The sequence below is a fragment of the Syzygium oleosum genome, unplaced genomic scaffold (genome assembly GCF_021117445.2).
Source record: "Syzygium oleosum isolate NSW1041296 unplaced genomic scaffold, Sole_v2.1 Sole_v2.64, whole genome shotgun sequence".
NCBI lineage: Eukaryota > Viridiplantae > Streptophyta > Magnoliopsida > Myrtales > Myrtaceae > Syzygium > Syzygium oleosum.
The window spans coordinates 287664-305793 of record NW_026607548.1 but is presented as its reverse complement, the minus strand read 5'-3'; the positions used below and the strand labels follow the sequence as shown (position 1 = coordinate 305793).

The 18130-nt window shown below is 44.3% G+C and overlaps 1 protein-coding gene across 1 annotated transcript; it reads left to right on the top strand.

Annotated features, from left to right (window-relative positions):
- The first annotated feature begins 11932 nt into the window (after positions 1-11932).
- Positions 11933-17562, top strand: LOC115666658 (uncharacterized). Its single transcript, XM_030588351.2, is given in 11 exon segments — positions 11933-12330; positions 12332-12407; positions 12410-12474; positions 12980-13025; positions 13139-13223; positions 13319-13364; positions 13456-13554; positions 14569-14637; positions 14754-15111; positions 15385-15530; positions 15607-17562. Coding segments are annotated over 11 exon segments (2682 nt in total). The 5' UTR covers positions 11933-12066; the 3' UTR covers positions 17035-17562.
- Positions 17563-18130: the final 568 nt, after the last annotated feature.

The following is an 18130-nucleotide window of genomic DNA, read 5'->3' as shown; positions in this document are numbered from 1 at the left end:
AAACTCAACACCCATCTACTGAGTGCTCATCTCGTCTCACTCTCATCTTGTCTGAGTCTTTTCTCTATCTCTCACTCACGATCTCGACTTTTAAGCTCAACATCCATTGACTTACGGCCTCGACTCTCAACTCTCATTAACTCACAGCCGCGCCTCCAATCATTCATCGCCTCTCTCTCTCTCTCGCTCTTAGTCACCTCCATTTGAGTGAAAGTTTTATAGACCCACTCAGAAATCGGACCGATTTGATTCTCGGGTGGGTGGATCCTGGGTGGTCCCGGACCATGCTCACCCCCAGTTTGTTATTTTATCAAATTTGGAATGGTGCTTTCTTTTGCATAGGCATGATGGCATGTTTGTAATATTCTGTGCAGTCGTGACACAATCATGGCCCAGCTAGCGCAATTATCTTCCAATTCATATTCTTGTCGATGATCATGTGTTTTCAACTTTTCATCATTAAGGGGGGGAATAAACATGATTGGCCTCCCAAAAACAAAAAAAAACTCATATTACTTTAATCTGATGTGGAATAAAGGCCACGAGTTCAAAATGTAGATAAAATGAGAAATTGAAAATAGAGAAAATCCAATTTAAAAAAAGAAAGCAGAAAAAAGCTCAACGAAGAAAAGACACTCGCATGAAGTTTTATAAAGATCACCTTCTTTTTTTTGTTGATTATGAAGATCACTTTGAAGTGCATCAAATTTGTAAAAATTGTCGACGTTAGTGGCACCGTACTATATAGGACAATTCGCGTCCACATAAGCAAATTATGGCCAAAATTAACCGAAAGGATTACAGTGGCAAATTGTCAAAAGGTTTATGACTAAATTAATCAAATTTAAAAGTTTAAGACTGAATTAGTATACGTGCAATAAGTTTTATGAATTTTTTTACAAATATCCCGCCTTTATAAAAACATAGTATTGATGCACTTCAAAGTGATCTTCAACCATGAACCGAAACCCGTACATTCAAGAGAAATATAATATAGTGGAGGAGACGAAAGTCACGAACATGAATTTGTCATTATATTTTTTCAGTCGTCCTTGTGCGTATTTGCGGACCCAACAGAGCGAGAGCGCGTGTTAATTTTGAAGAGACGCGACTCTCTAAACATAACTTTAAATATCGCGAAAAAAGTCACGAGCAAAATCTCCTTTGGTGCATTATACCTTTCGGAACAAAATTTTCCCCTTTTGGCACGGCCTTAGTATGACTTATGTTAATTCTAACAGCTCAATCTTATCTGTAACGGGACTTGACTTATTGACCAATCTAATTGGCTTGACTAATATTCACGAGTGAAGCGTCAACTTGACATTTGTTAATGCATGCCAATTGGCCCTCTAAGGGCCTGTTTGGTAACGTGCCAAATAGTAAAAATTTCTGTTCTTTTGTTCCCAGAAATAATTTGGGAACAGAAATGCGTTTGGTAAACTTTTTGTTCCTGGGCACATTTTTGCAAAAATTTGTGCCGAGAAACAGTTTTGGAAGAGAAACAAGAAGTAAAAAAAAGTTGCTTCTTGTTTCTTGGCACAATTTTGAGAATCAGTTTTTTTTTTCTTTTCTTATTTTGTGGTGTTGTTCTTCCCTGGTTGAGCCAACCGCCGGCCATAGCCCAGGGCCGGCGAGGGCGTCACGGCCCTCGCCGGCTGTCGACGGAGGCGAGGGCGAGGGCTGGACCCTCGCTGCCTGGGCGAGGCGGCCTCGCCCAGATCGAGCGAGGCCGAGCCTCGCCGTCGCGACCCACGGCGAAGCCAACCTCGCCGGTGGGTCGCGACAGAGGCTCGGCCTCGCCGGATCCGGGCGAGGCCGAGCCTCGCCGTCTCGGGTGAGGCCGACCTCGCCGTCGCGACCGACCGGCGAGGCTCGGCCGTCTCGGGCGAGGGCTAGACCTCGCCGCTGGGCGAGGCGGCCTCGCCCGGATCGAGCGAGGCCGAGCCTCGTCGTCGCGACCCACGGCGAGGTCGGCCGCCGTGGGTCGCGACGGCGAGGCTCGGCCTCGCCAGATCCGGGCGAGGCCGAGCCTCGGCGTCTCCGGGCGAGGCCGCCTCGCCCGGGCGGCGAGGGTCCAGCCCTCGCTCTCGCCGGTGAGGGCGACCCTCGCCTCCGCCGGCGGCCGGCGAGGGCCGTGACGCCCTCACCGGCCCTGGGCTGTGGCCGGTCGCCGGTGACAGGCCATGGCCAAAGAAGAAAATGGGTAAAAAAAAAATAATTTTAACAATTCAAAATATTATTAAAATATTATTTGGGAACAGAAATTTTGTGTAGTTACCAAACACATTTCTGTTCTTTTCTACTCTAGGAATAGAAATTTTGGACAGTTTATTAAACGCCTTCAAATACTCAGAAAATTGTTTCCGGGCACAGAATAAAAAAAAATCATTTCTGTTCAGAAATAGCTCCCGGGCACAGAATGGTATTCATGCGCACCCTAACTAAACAATCCAAGCGTCGCGATTAGAAGGAAAAGGGTCAGAGCTTTCACCATATTTATTCTTTAATGATATAAAAAATAATAATATTCTACAAAAATTATAGTGACAAGAATCCGGACATCATCAGGTGTCTCCGTTCGAAGAACCAGAACTGTTTCTTTTTCTTCATCAGCTTCTCCCTCCCCCCCGCTAGCGCGTGGCGGTAACGTCCCGCAACCAGCGATCTATACTTCGGAAAGGACGCATTTAATAATATATCCTCCCGATCTCCACTTTCATCTTAAGGAAATAGAGATCATGGCTCAATCAAAACGTTTCGTCGCGGGTACGAAACTCTTGTGATAAAGCTATATGCCACGGGGGCCCAGATGCTCGTTGTCCCTTTTCAACATTCTCGCTGATCAAGAAAAAAGGGCACGGGGTCAATTTTGGTTTATCAAAAATCGATCGTAAATTCTCGCAGATCATCCTCTGTTAGAAATTAAACTCCACTTTAAAAAAACGCAATAGATTAATTCTGATTATTTTAGCCGTTCCAGTGCCACGCGAGTTGGAGAAAATGATTAAAAAAAAATTAACATCTGCATTTTCTGTTAATCAAGTTGGACAGAAGGGAAAATTACAAAAAAAAAATTCTAAACCTATTGCATTTTTACCAATGCGGTCCTAAAATTTTCGACTGTATCAATTGAATCCTAAACATTCTCACGTTTTGCTTTTTTTTTTTGTCAAAATGTTTTGCCAATTAAGTCATAAAACTTTTCACCTTTTAATAATCGAGTCCATTCGGTCAATTTTGACCTGAAATCGTTGACGTAGATGCGGGCCATGCTACATTGCATGGCCGGTGCTAATGCGGAGAATTTTTATTAATATTTTTATCAATTTTTTAATGATATGTTTTTCTTTTTCCTTTTTTTTTCTTTTCTTCTATTTTCCTTTTTTACTTTTTTTTATTGTGGCCAGCGAGGATTGCCGGTAGGGGTGTCAACGGGTCGGGTCGGGTCGGGTTTTCTTGATACCTGACCCGACTCGAAACAATGCATATGTTTGCTTGGCCCGACCCGAAACAAGACCCGAACATGATATAGTTGCGCGATCGGGTCGGGTCGTGTCGTGTTCGGGTCGGGTTCGTGTTTTAGATTTTTGCTTGACCACCTACATCTTCTCTTAAGAAGGACACCCCGAAAACAGAACTTGGGTTGTCTTGTTCGCCTGTTCAAACAAAGAAGTACAGAAGTAGATGATGACGGCACGAGAAATTCCTATTTACACAGGTTAACAACCCATTTTAACACCAGCTTTCACCACAGAGAATATGAAATCCTGCTTTTCTTTTCATACCATACATCATTCTGTCAAAAAAAATAAAGGTGGTACTTGCTACTCACTTTAAAACCCAGTCAGTGTTTAGTCATGCCTACAAGGTTTTTGTGGATCAATCTCCAACAACTTCCACCAAAATTCACTATAAAGAAAGAGGTATACAGAAAAGTATGCATTAAAATATAACTCGCGCAATCCCCGAGCGCCTACCTTTACCCAAGATCGAGCTTTTGAAACGATTCGGGCTTGTTATATCATAAACCACTACGCAACCGCAAAGACCCCGATAGTAAAGTGGGGCCGGGCGAAGATACCCGTATAAGGAAAACCAAGAAATCCTTCTCTCGTGTTTGTGATAGATAAAGGGTTGAAGGAAGTTTCCGTCACCCCACTTTTTAAAATATGAAAATATTAAAGAAAACAAATATAGCACAATTTAATACCTCTCTTGACCAGCAGTGTCCCATGTTTCAAACTTAACTGTTGTAGAATCTTGCAAAGCTCAAAGTCCCTGGCTCCTACCAGATTGGATAGAAAATGCTAAAATACGATGCAAATAAAATGAACACTAGACAAGATGTTCGATGCCAAAGCTATATGAAGCAAAGAATGACTATGAGTATGTTGCATATCAAGACACCATCATCCTACTAAGCGAAGATTTCTAAGCAATCAATGTCGCCACCTTGATCACGGCAAGTGCCACCTAGATATAAGATTTCATACAAGCATAATGACCGAACAAAAAGAAAGAAACGATCGCATGTAGCAAGCGTACCTTAACACGCGGTTCTTTGCATCATTCATCGAACGTTCTCTCGCATTGAGCCCGCTCAATCTTGCGAAGCCCTATCTCGCAATAACCCGAATGTCGAGCCAATCAATCACAGAGCCGATTCACTAACCAGAGGCATTCATCAAATCGCGAATGATACTCAAAGTCCCTGGCAACTTCACAATCTCGCAGCCATCGGGCAAACAATTTCGCCCATCGAAATTTGCCTAGCCACGATCTACACACTCGACTACGTCCAAAATACAAAGCAGGACAGACGCGACTCCAAAAAACATGGGACAACCTCCCGGAGACAACCAGCGGCATGCGGCACAACTGGGAGGAATGCGCGGCGACCGGAGATCAGCTCGAGCTCAAATTCAGCTCGGCGGCGACGAAAAAAAGTCGCGGACAACACGAACGGCTGATGGAGGGATTTACCCGGAAGCGAAGAGGAGCAGCCCATGGCGGCGGCGCCGGCGAGGCGATTTCACTGGACGGCTCGGATCGGCAAGTGCGCGGGAGCTCGAGAACTGTGCACCGGAATCGAAGGTCGGAGTGCAGAGGCGAGTGAGGGAGGAGGAGGACTGAGTTCGTTGGACTTGGACGGGCACGAATGAACGGTGGTTGCCTTTTCGGCGCGCTTGGAACAAGAAGAACAAATGGATCTTGTTTGTTTCGGGTGGGCTTGTTTCGCGCTGGTTCGAGTAGATCCAAAACAAGTTTAAGTCTTGTTTTTACTGTTACCCAAACAAGTTAAGGCCAACCCGACCCAATATGAAAATTTCCTGTTTGGATCGGGTCGGTTCGGGTCGGGTCGGGTCATGTTTGAGCGGGTACTTTTGACACCCCTAATTGCCGGGCCCTCATTGGCCGGGGGCAAGGTAGCTTGCCCATATCTAGGTGAGGCTGGGTGAGTGCATCGAAGCCGGTGAGTAGGGGTGTAAACGGTTCGATTTTCTTGAAAAACCGAACCGAACCGAACAGTTAGTGGTGAACCATTAAACCGAACCGAATCTCGCTTAAACCGAATATGAACCGAACCGAAAAATCAATTTGGTTCGGTTTGGTTCGGCTCAATTTTTGGTTTTCGGTGTTCGATTTTAATCATTTCCTTTTACTTTATTCTACTGCTTCCCCCTCTCTCTCCTCCAAAGAAGACGTCTCTTGGATCAAAGCCAGAACTCGCGCTCTCTCTCTCTCTCTCCACACCCTTCAAACTCTCTCCCTCATTGTGCCATCTCTCTTCTTCAATTTCTTGTTTTGTTTCGGTTTCAACTTTCAAGAAGAGGAAGGAAAGCTGATAAATTTAGCAGCTCCAGAGCTTTGACAGTAATTACCAAGGGACCATGGGTTGCGTCTCCTCTAACCTGCGGAGTCACGACGACGAGTTCTCTCTCCTCGGGACCACCTCCGCCCTCAGCCACCACATCGTCTCCCTCGCCTCCACCACCTATGGCCTCTTCACCCTCGACCCACCCCTGCCCTCCGCCGTCGCCCCCACGCCGCCGCCGACTCCTCCGCCGCGGTTCACCCTCGGTAGAGGTGGCCACGGGCCGGTTTTGGCCCGGAACCGGACCGGAACCGGCCCGGTCAAACCCGGGCCCGGCCCGTTGACCGGGCCCGCGGTTCGAACCGGAACGGCCGTGGCATACGGTCCGGTTCCGGTTCCGGAAAAATTTGAACCGGCCGGAACCGCGGTTCGGGCCTGTTACTGCAAAAAAAAAAAAAAAGCTGCGGTGCGGGCTACAGCCACGCTGCGGTGCAGGGCCATCTTGCGCAGCGGCGCCTGCGGCAGCCGCGGGAGAACGGGCCAAAGGCCCAACCAAAAAAAAAAAAAATAGATTTATTTGCGGCGGGGCTCGGGACGTGCGAGCTGTGCGCTGCGCAAGACCTGCATGCTGCGGCGTGCGGCCCGTTGGGGCAACGGCTACGCCCCAACGGGCATTTTTATAATAATAAAAAAAAAAACACATAACCGTTGCAATTTTGCAACGGTTATGTTTTATTTTTTTTAATTCTAAATTTTCTTCTATTTTTTTCCTATAAATTCTCTCAAATTCTCACAATACACACACAATTCTCTCAAATTCTCTCCAATTCTCTTCTTTCAAGTCTAAAATTTTCTCAATACTCGAAATTCTCTCAAATTCTCTGAAATTCTCTCAATTTTCTCAATCCACGCAATTCTTTCTTAATTCTCCCAATTAATCCTCTCAATTCTCTCAATCCATTCGAAAAATGGCAAGTGGAAGTCGAGTGCCAACTGGCAAAGGTAAGAATATCGCGACGGAATCCCATCATTCTTTTGGTCATCGTGAATATGCAGATTTTCAAGATGATGAAATCAACATTTTTCACGATGTGGAGCGCGTCCCGACGCAAGAAAGTTTTCATCCTCCTGCTGAAATATCTACAACAAAGAAAGCGGAACGGGAATTTACATCCGACATTTGGAATCACTTCACGAAAATGGAAAGGTTTGATATCGGTCAAAAAAGGTATGATATAATTTGTAAATATTGTGGAAAAATATATAAATATACAGGTGGACAAGGATATGGAACATTTAAACGACATCTTATGAGCAAACATCCAACTGAAACGGGAATCGATATCGGGCAACAACAAATTTCCGGGTACGTCAATCCTAACACTTCCCCTTTATTTCGTTTTAATGAAAAAACTTATAAGGAAGAATTAGGCAAATTTATTTCCGTTGAGCATTTAGCATTTAATTTTGGAGAAAGATTTGGTTTTAATGAATTTGTACAAAAAGCATGTGCTCCATAAGCAAAACGTGTTTCTAGAAATACAACTAAACGAGTAATTAAAGATCTTTACAAAAATGGAAAAAATGATTTACAAAACTTTTTTATGCAATTTAATGGATGCGTGCATATAGGTAGTGATATTTGGAGTGATCATTGGCAAAATCATTCTTACATGGGCATAACATGTCATTGGATAGATGACGAGTGGACTATTCAAAAAAGAGTTATTGCATTTAGAGTTTTCGATGATCATCATACGACAAATAATATTTATAGACTAATTAGGCAAGTTTTAGAAGAATATTATTTGCTTAACAAAATTTTTTCAATTGGTTTTGATAATGCCGCAGCAAATACCGCTTCAATTGCCGAGTTAGAAAATATTTGTAAACCCGCTTTTGGCGGAAAATTTTTTCACATTAGATGTGCTTGTCATGTTTTAAATTTATGTGTACAAGATGGTTTGAAAACTCTTGATATTTTTCTTCAACCAATAAAAACGGCGATTCAATTTTTATGGAAACATCCCAAAAAAATGAAAGAATGGGGTAGATTTTGTAGAGATAATGGCAAAAAGCCAAAAAGATTTCCAAGAGATGTTCCAACTCGTTGGAATTCTACTTTCCACTTGCTTAGTGAATCTTTAGCATATAAAGATTTATTATGTGCATTCATTTCTAATAATATACCTGAGATTAATTTATACCCACAAGAGTGGCATATTTGCCAAAAAATTTTAGATCTTTTAAAGGTTTTTAATGATGCAACTTATACTTTGTCTGGTGTTTATTATCCTACTACACATTTATTTTTAGTAGAGTGTACTAATATTGTCGGAACTTTTGATGAATATGAAAATGATGTTGAATTACAACATACTGTAGTTGCAATGAAAATGAAATGGCTTCATTATTATAGTGAAATTCCCATTATTTATTTAGTTGCTTGTGTTTTTGATCCGCGTTGCAAATTGGATGGCTTAAATGATTTTTTGCGTGCGTATTATCAATGTTTACATTATGATGTGACAAATGTTACAACCATAGTACGTGAGGTTAAAAACGTAGTAATAGAATTATATAATGAATTTTATACTAAATATAATTTATGTGATATTAGATCTTCTCAATCTACGGAGATACAAAATGACAGTACAGGTAAAATTAGTAGAGGGTACCAACTTTTATTACATAGACAAAAAAAACAAAAGGGAGCAATAGGAAATATTTCTGAATTAGAGAATTATCTAACCATTTTATTTGAGTTTACTGAAGCCGAAGGTGGTACAGATTTTTTTATTTTGGATTGGTGGAAGAGGCACGCAAGACAATACCCAATCCTTTCTCTTATTGCAAAATAGATTTTTTCAACCCCTTGTTCTACAGTTGCGGTCGAACAAGCATTCAGTGCCGGAGGTAATATTTTGAACGAACATCGTTCAAGATTATATCCAGAATCAGTGGAGATGCAAGCTTGTGTTGCTGATTGGACGAAGGCTCAATACCGGCAACAAGAGATAGATCGGAATAATGAATCCGAATTCTTTAACGACGGAGATACTACCGCTACCACTATCGGTACTGGAACGGGTAGTGACGATTGAGGGTAAAAGAACTATTGGAGTTGGCAAATATTTCGGGAACTCTTGTTTCTCATACCGGGTACGCCCACGTGAGCTTAGGGAAACCGAAATATAATCCGACGATATGTGACCTCTCCAGTCCCTGCGCACGGAATGCTTAGGTTTTGGGATAATTTTAGGGTATATATATTGTACTCCTTTTTTTTAAGATCGTTGTAACGAATTGTAATGTGCTTAATGATAATTTATTAAGTTGAAGCCCTCTCTTTCTCTCTTGTCTTTTTGTTCCCAAATTTGAGTACAATTTACATTTTAATCACAATATATATTGAATAATGTTCTATCACAAGAATAGTATTTTTTAAATTTTTTTTTATTTTCATTTCTGTTTTTCCTTTTCTGTTTTTCTTCTTTTTCTTTTCCTTTTCCTTTTCTTTTTTCCTTTTTCTCTTTTGTCTTTTTCCTTGTTTGTTTTTAAAATTATAATTTATATTTTAATTTTTTTTTCCTCTGCCGGCCGCCATGGCCGGCTGGCGGGGTCGCGGCGCGGGCGAGGTCGCCGGCGTGGCCGGGCGAGGGGCCTCGCTGGCGCCGGCGAGGCGAGGCTCGCCTCGCTGCAGGCGAGGCTCGACCCGCCGGCGCGAGGGGCCCTCGCCGGCTCGAGCGAGGCGCCCGCCGGGCGGCGAGCCGGCCTCGCCCGGCCCGGCGGCGAGGCTCGACCTCGCCGCACCCGGCGAGGCTCGACCTCGCCCGTCGGGCGGCCGCCTCGCTGGGGGCGCGAGGCCGGCCTCGCCCGACGCCGGCAAGGCTCGGCCTTGCCTGCAACTGGCGAGGCTCGACCTCGCCGGCGTCGGGTGAGGCAGGGCCGCCTCGCCTAGAGGCCGGCAACCTCCGCGCCGGCTCCGGCTATGGCCGGCCGCGGAGGAAGAAAAAAAAAAGAAAAGGAAAAGGAAAAGAAAAAAAACAGAAAAAAATAGGAACCGGCCCGAAACCGGTTCCGGTTCACACTTGGCCACGAACCGGAACCGGTCGATTCCGAACCGTGGCCACCTCTAACCCTCGGATCCATCTTCCCCTCCCCTCTCTCCGACCCCAAGTCCTTCCGGTCCAAATCCTGGCCTCTATGGTCGGACCCGACCCGCCCCGAGATCATCAACTCCTCGGAGCTCATGGCCGGCCTAGACGCCGAAACTTCTTCTTGCTTTTTTCTGTTTCCGGTCTTTCCTCGGAATCGAGCAGCTTCTTTCTTCGTTCTTCTTCCCCTGCTTCTTGATGAGAAAGTAAATGGAACTAGGGTTCCGGCGAAATCGGCTGAGACGCGACTGGCAAGAGGGACCAAGGAGCCGCCGGAGAAGAGAGCGATGGTTCTCGGTTCAGAGCCAGTTAGGGTTCGAGAAGGGTGAGAAAGGAGAGATTTTAATTTAAGTTGGCTTTCGGTTCGGTTTACCAAACCGAACCGAACTGAAATAACCCAAACTGCAAAAAAGATACGACTAATTTTCCATGATCCGAACCGAAACCGAAACCGAACCGAAATGCATCAAATTTTTGGTTTGGTTCGGTTTGTATCTCGGTTCGATTTTTCGGTTCGGTTCTGACACCCCTACCGATGAGGGCCCGGTGAACCTTGTACCATTTAGAAGAAAAAAGAAAAAAAAATAAAAAAATATATAAAATATTATTAAAAATTGTCTAGGTTAGCACCAGCCATGCCATGTAAGATGGTTAACATTCACGTCAGCGATTTCCGGGCAAAATTAGCTAGATGGACTCAATTGGAAAAAAAGTGAAAATGTTTAGGACTTAATTGACACAATTAAAAGGATTAGGACCCATAGGTTTAGGACTTTTTTGGTAATTTTTTCCGGTGCCGAAAGGACTTGATTGTAATTTGCACTAATATGATAAGTTCTAAGACTGGGTGCGTTTGGTTCAGCATTTGCAAAGGACTTTGGGGCCCAAAAGTCCTTTGGGCAAATGCAAATCGCGCTTGACAAATTTTTTAGATGGCTTTGGGAAAATAAAATTACATTTCTAAAAGACTTTTAATCCAAAGTAGGTCCGGAAGTGCTTTGGAAAGTAGTATTCTTGGAATGCTTGTCTTGGTACTATTCACTATTCAGCGGCAACGTTCATCTTCCCGGCGGTTTGCATAGTGGAGTTGGACGAAGGCCAACGACCTTTGCTCGAGGCGTCGCGCGACCCACGTGACGTTGCCTAAGATGAGGCATCCTCGTGCGAGATTGGTTAGCGCCTAGATCTGGTCGGCGGCGGTTAAGTTCTGCTAGCAAATAGTTTAAGAGCGTTTTTGTTTTTTAAATTAGGAAAAGTTCTTTATAAAATGTAGTTTCAAGCAAACGGCATTTAAGTCAAAGTTACTTCCTAATATGTTTTTAAATTACGCTTTACCAAATAATACTTGCATCTCGGAAAAATTCCTTTAACCTGAAGGCCCCTCCAAAATCAAATCAAACGCAACTTTAATTTTATATTTTAAAAATTTTAAAATTTAATTATAATTTCGTGGCAAGTTTTATGACTTGCTGTTCACTCGAAATAAAAAAAATATAGCAAAGTCAACTTTCTTGTGCTCTACTTGTAAAGACGACTGAATAACTTTACTATATCGCACCTTTTGGGACTCGAGTGTGAGGCCGTGGGCCCAAAAACTCCGAACGAGGAGAGGAGGACGAAGTGCGCGCGTACACGCGCCTTACACCGCGCGTAGTCCGTACAACCCATCGCCCACGCCATCGAAAGCTGTAGAAAATTGCAAAACGACAGGAGGCAACGGGCAGGGGCCCGGGCAGCGGGCAGCGCCAAAATCGCCCCCGTTCCTCCCATATCCCCCATTTGACGCCGTTTTCTTTACCCCCTCCCACCCAATCAATCATTTCCCCGACCCGGGCCCCACGTCCCCCCCCCCCCCCCGACCCTCAGCTTCGGCGGACTCAAATTCCAGGCTCGGCCTCAGGTTCGGCCCAATGAAGTCCTCTCTCTCCTCACAGGAAAGGGGGAATGCCGAAGGCAACACCGAAAAATTTAATGGAAGCAAGCGAGGAGAGAGAAAGACAGTGCGAGAGTTTCTAGAGAGAGAAAGCGTGTGTGCGTGTGTGTGTGCGTCCGCGCGCGCGCCCACTGTGCTTCCGGGGGGGGGGGGGGGCGATGATGGGCCAGATCGTGAAGAGGAAGAAGAAAGGGCGGCCGCCGAAGTCGGATCTGGCCAAGCGCTCGCCGAAGCCCCCGCCGCCGGCGCCGGAGCCGGACCTCCGCCGGAGCCTCCGCCGGCGGAGCGTCAGGTACAACTTCATCGACTACGACGACTACGTCGACGAGGAGTACGAGCTCGACGAGGAGGAGGACGAGGAGGACGAGGGGGACGAGAGGAGGAGGGCGAAGAAGCTGAAGCTGGTGGTGAAGCTCGACCAGGGGGCGCGTGGCGAGCACGCGCAGGACAGCGGCGCGTCCAGCTCGGACGAGGGGGAGCGCGGGGAGAGGAAGCCGGCGCTGCGGGGCGGCGGCGGGGACGAGGACGCGGAGGAGGAGATCGGTGGCGATGACGACGACGAGGAGGTACTGAAATCTGAACGGGGGAGAGGGGACTGCGCAGCGATAGGGTTTAAGCCGAGACGGTGCGCAAAATTGGAGATTTGTGTGGATGGAGATGGAAACTGCGCTGAGATTGCGATCGTGTCCAGCTCAGACGAGAACACTTGAGAGATTTTTCTAGTTGGTCCAGACTTGTAAATTCGCGCACTCGCCAACTTTCTCTCTAGGTCGTTCCTCAGAGAGAGAGAGAGAGACAGACAGATAACGGTCAACTGTCGATAACTAACGCAAACAGAATCTAATCACGCTCGCCAGTCCCACCTTTCTCTCTCTACCTCTGTATTTAAAACCTCACCTTGCTTGTACTTGCGTGTTGTCTGTTCCTTGTCTCTGCCTCTGTCCCTGTCGAGGGCTCTCGTTTTCATACAATGATCAGTCTTTTGCTTGTTCTGTTAGTAAGAATATTGTGTCGGGTTATGAGTTTGTGTGTGCGGGTGCTGAGATTTTGTGGTCTAATGGACTTTTCCAGGAAAGAGGTCTTGGAGAAAAATCGGCAGGTCTCAACTCTCCCCGAGGTCTGGTCTCGTTCCCCGGGTTTCCCGGTTTCTGGTTTGAGCTTTTGAATTTAGAGTGCTTATGTTCCGATTTAACTCGAATGCATTCGAAACTTTTGATTTGGTTTGGTTAGCGATGTCGAGGTCTCCAGCTCCTTCATCAGGGATTCCGCTACCGGATAAGAGGAAGCTCGAGTTGATACTCGACAAACTCCAGAAGTGCGGTTTCCATATATATTTTGTTTCCTTTTCAAATGGGTATCTATTAAACTTTTTTCCCCTGTAAATGTCTCAATGTGTTGTGATTGTGGCAGGAAAGATATATACGGTGTTTATGCCGAGCCTGTTGATCCTGAGGAGGTATTTGCAATTTCTTCCTTTTCAGCGTACCGAGTGGATACCATACTATTTGATGTGATTTTAATGAGTGAATTACTTTCTGTTTTTGTAGCTTCCAGATTACCATGATATTATCGAGCATCCAATGGATTTTTCCACTGTGAGGAAGAAGCTTGCCAACGGATCATACTCTACTTTGCAGCAGTTCGAGGTGGGCAACCTTTGCTTGTTTGTGCATTTATATTTTATTGAAGGCTGAGACTCCTGTGTGTCTAGTTGATGATAACTTTTTCTGGGTTTGAGCGTTTACTGGATCCTGAATTTTAAACAGGGATTTCCTCTCTTTCCCACTTCTTTTCATTGACGGGTGTTTTGGAGGACTTTTTCATGTTATTGACCAGTTACAAACACTGAAGAAACAAAAATAAGAAAAATGAAAAATAGAGACTGGGTACTGTGGTGATTGGCAAGCAATAGCTTTACTTCATTTTCAGGCAAACCCAAAGTATTGGCTCTTTCGTCCTTGGAGCCTAATCTTCATGCAATGGCTCTGATGTCTATTGGACTGATTTTATCATTGAGAAACTGTATTCCTGCATGAAGGCACAAAGTGGAATGCAAGTAGATTTTCTCGAATGAGATTGTGCTCCTATAGTTAATTACCACATAGCATTTTGATTGTCAAATTCTAATTATAAGACTGCTGGATATTGTTACTGTGTTTAATAAAGTCTGAAAGGATGCCAGAACATTCTAAATTAAGTTGTTCATTCCCCGGTTAGCTTGTGTAGTTCAGCTCCTTTATTTAGAGTTCGTATTCATAGGAGTCCTAATTGGAAGGTTTTGATTCGGTTTCTGTGTTCTTGTGCATCGGCCAATATCTCTTTCTTGGCATATTTAATCATCATGGGTGTGAAATATACAAGCTTAAAAAATATTCTTGGTTTTCATCTGATGACTTTCGATAAATGACATAGCCACTTACTATTTGTTTCTTACCATTCCTATCATCTCCATAGGGGAAGGTGCAAGTTAAAAATGTGATTCACTGCCTTATTTCTAAATTTTGATGGGTTTTTGATTGGTTGGATTAGATTATTCCTTTTGGTGGTCCTTCCAGCTGTGAAAGATTGTGATTGTGCTTTGTATTTTTCCGTTATTCATGCTTTGAAATCTGCAACTTTATTTTCATAATCTCTGATCCTGTGGTCTTTGTTCAATGCAGAGTGATGTCTTCCTTATTTGCTCTAATGCTATGCAATATAATGCGCCAGATACTGTATACCACAAACAGGTATAAATTCTGTCTTCATCCCTTCCCCTTTTTAAATTTTTTTTTTTAATCTTGGATTTTAAGTTTAGTTTGAACTCTAGAATGTCCTAAAGTTGTCTTTCTGTTTCTTTTAAAAGGCTCGTTGTATTCAAGAGTTGGGGAGGAAGAAATTTTTGAAGTTGAGGATTGACTTTGAACGCTCTGAGAAAGACAAAGTAAAGATTGACTTGGAACAGTCAGAAAAGGAACTTAAATCTGACCAGAGAACGAAGTCCAATTTTTTGGCAAAGAAACAAATGAAAAAGCACTTCTCCCAACCTGTACAGGAATCTGATTCTGCCGGCATCACTTGTGCAGACGTCCCAGATGTCCTAAATAGTGCCACCGCAAACCAAGCTTCTGGTTATGATAGGCTGAGCAATTTCGACAGTCTCGTGGAGGGTAATGCTATGCAGGTGGAGAATAACATAGAGAAAGCAGAAGACCTATCGTTAGGTATGATAAAAATGTGCTTTCATTGGCAACTAGCATTGGTAGGAGTTTAAATCATGTATTTTTTGATAATTAGTATGCATTAATGTGGGAAGAGAAGGTTCAAGAGAAGGTTCAACTCATTGTTGGGTTCCGATGATCTGACTATTCTTTGGGAGACATGTGACTTGAAAAGTTATCATATACTTTGCTGGAGAGTAGCAAGTTCCTTTTTAACTGTTGAATTTCAATGAAATCTTCTAATTGATTGGGAGAATACTGTTTTGGCAATTTCAGGTAAAGGTCTTCCATTGAAATTTGCACGGAAGCCGTATTTGCATGATGAGAATCGTCGTGCAACTTATAACATAACAGAAGAACCTGTGGTTCAACCAGACACCATATTCAGTACATTTGAGGGTGAAGCTAGGCAGTTGGTTGCTGTATGTAACCATGACTCTCTAAGCCTTTTCTGGAGTTTGGCTCATGTAGATGTATGACTTTTCTGTTTTGAATCAGGTGGGGCTTCCTGTGGAGTATTCTTATGCCAGAAGCCTGGCTCGTTTTGCTGCAACTCTTGGTCCTGCTGCTTGGAGACTTGCCTCCCAGAGGATTGAGCGAGCTTTGCCAGCTGGATGTAAATTTGGCCGAGGATGGGTTGGAGAGTATGAGCCCCATCCTACCCCAGTTCTACTAGTTGAGAACCGAATGATGAAAGATTTTCCTCTAGGAACAAGATTGCATAACCGAGACGAATTGAAAATGAATGAAATAATAATCTCTAAAATCCAAGAACCTGCCATGGAGCATTCAGTCAGTCAGCTTGCCTCGGAAGGGAAGCTGCCTTTTCTTGTTGCAAGAAGATCCAGTACTACAAACAATGCCAATTTTCAAATGCAGAGCCCATTTCAGAAAAATTTGAGCGCGCCTAAGATAAAAGTTACAGAACAGTTTGAATTAAACTCTTTGCCTTCAGGAGATCACCACAATGCTGAGCATGTTGCAGAGAAGAAATTTTCCAAGAATTCAGAAGCAGGGGCTTCCAGGTCTCGAGACTCTGTTTCACGAAATTTAGTTCATCAAAATTCAGGGATCTCAGGGGCAGCTTCTTCCGCAGCTAGGGAGCAAGTTTTGAAAAACACAAGTCCGCTGCAGTGTATGCCATCTAAACAGCCAGATGCTAATGGAGTGGTTACTAGGGGTTTGCCCAATGGGACAATTGCAAGTAATAGTTTTGAGAATAGCAGAATCACTCCTACGTCTTCTGTTGGTATTCCTAATCAAATGCCTAGAATGATATCATTTCCCCATGGACAGGACCAGGGTCTCAGCGACCCTGTTCAGTTGATGAGAATGATGGCCGAAAAGGCTCAAAAGCAACATAACTCTTCTAATCATGCTGCAACTGATGCTTCATCAGTAACGACGCCTTCTTCTTCCATAAGAAGAGAAGATGAAAGCAATGCCGCAGCAACTGCTGCTAGGGTCTGGATGTCCGTTGGTGCTGGAGGGCCAAAACAGGTTATAGAAAACCCCTGCAACCAGAGAAGTCAAGTACCTCCAGCTTTTCCACACAATTTATCTCATGAATATCTTTTGCATGTGGCTCGAGTTCGTGGTGAATCAGCTTCTGGGATGATGCAATTTCAACCCGCGAAGAACAGTTTTCCAGTCCAGACATTTGGACGTCCTCCCATTCACTTGGGCACCGAAGCCCCATACCAAAATAGGCCAGTGGTTTTCCCTCAATTCATAGCGGCTGACTTGCCTAGGTCTCAAGCACAGTCTCCTTGGAGAGGTGTTAGTCCGCATGCACAGCAGAGGCAGAAGCAGGAAATGCGTCCGCCAGATCTGAACGTTGGTTTCCAGTCACCAGGTTCCCCTGCGCCGCAGTCTTCTGGTGTTCTGGTTGATTCACAGCAGCCAGATTTGGCCTTGCAACTTTGAGGCTGATGGCTTACTGTCGATATGGATGACGGAGGAAGGAACAGGAATTCATGGCTTCTGTCTTTGGGAATGTGAAAGTGAAAATATGCTCTTGGTCGACGGGAACCCTTGGAATGCCACTTTGTTAACATGCCCAGATAGTCCAGAAGACCAAATGTCGCAAAGTCCCTGTTGAATTGAGATGGTTTTGGTCTGATTGAGGACGAGCATTGGCTTCAAAGTCGGAGAACTCCCAACAACTGTCGTGCCGAGAGGTTGCGACGGGATCGTTGCTGTGGTCTGTGTAAAGGTAGCGGAGCATTCTGTCTTATTTTTTCCCTGACGATGACGACTAACTTATGGCGGCATATATCTAAGTTACTGTTTATGGAGATACGAAGTTAGGATAGTCTTGGAGAAGGTGTTGTGCATGGAATCTGTATTTGCGCCTTTAACTCGCAAAGAAAATGTAGAGATGGACGGTACATTTTTGCAGGGCGGTGATAGTTTCAGATGTAGCAGTTCGTCAGTGCCTCTCTTTAACTCCAATCCTTGTTTTGCCCTTCATTTATCTTCTGCTGCTTACATCTCAACAGCACTGAAACTAGGCTTTCACAGGAGAGTCCCTATCACTTCGAGTGCATCTTCAGATCTTTTAAATGCTTGTTTCTGCTTCTTACGTTATGAGCGAGCGACCGGCTATTTCTCAATCATTGACACAGCGATTGGCATTGCTTTCCGTTGTCAGTTCATCATTTGAGATACTAATGAAATGGTGCCGTTGCTTGCTTTATGTGGTTTGCTGAGGATTTGTTCTTTTTGGAGATTTTAAAAACTCTGCCGATTATTCGTCTGAAAGAAGGCTGTCTTGGACAATAGGTGATTAGCGCAGTTTCATGGTAACGTCGCATAAATGGAAATTCAAGCAGTTTGGCATAAATGGAAATTCAATAGAACTGATTGTATTCGACTTCTTTTGATTCTCTCGATCAGTTGCAAAACTCTCGATTTCTGCAGCCTGACCAATTGCTTTTGCTTGTAAGGCAGCAAATATAGCAATGCATTTGCAGAAAAGAAAGACCTAAAATTCAAGAGTAGGCTATCTTGACGAATCTCG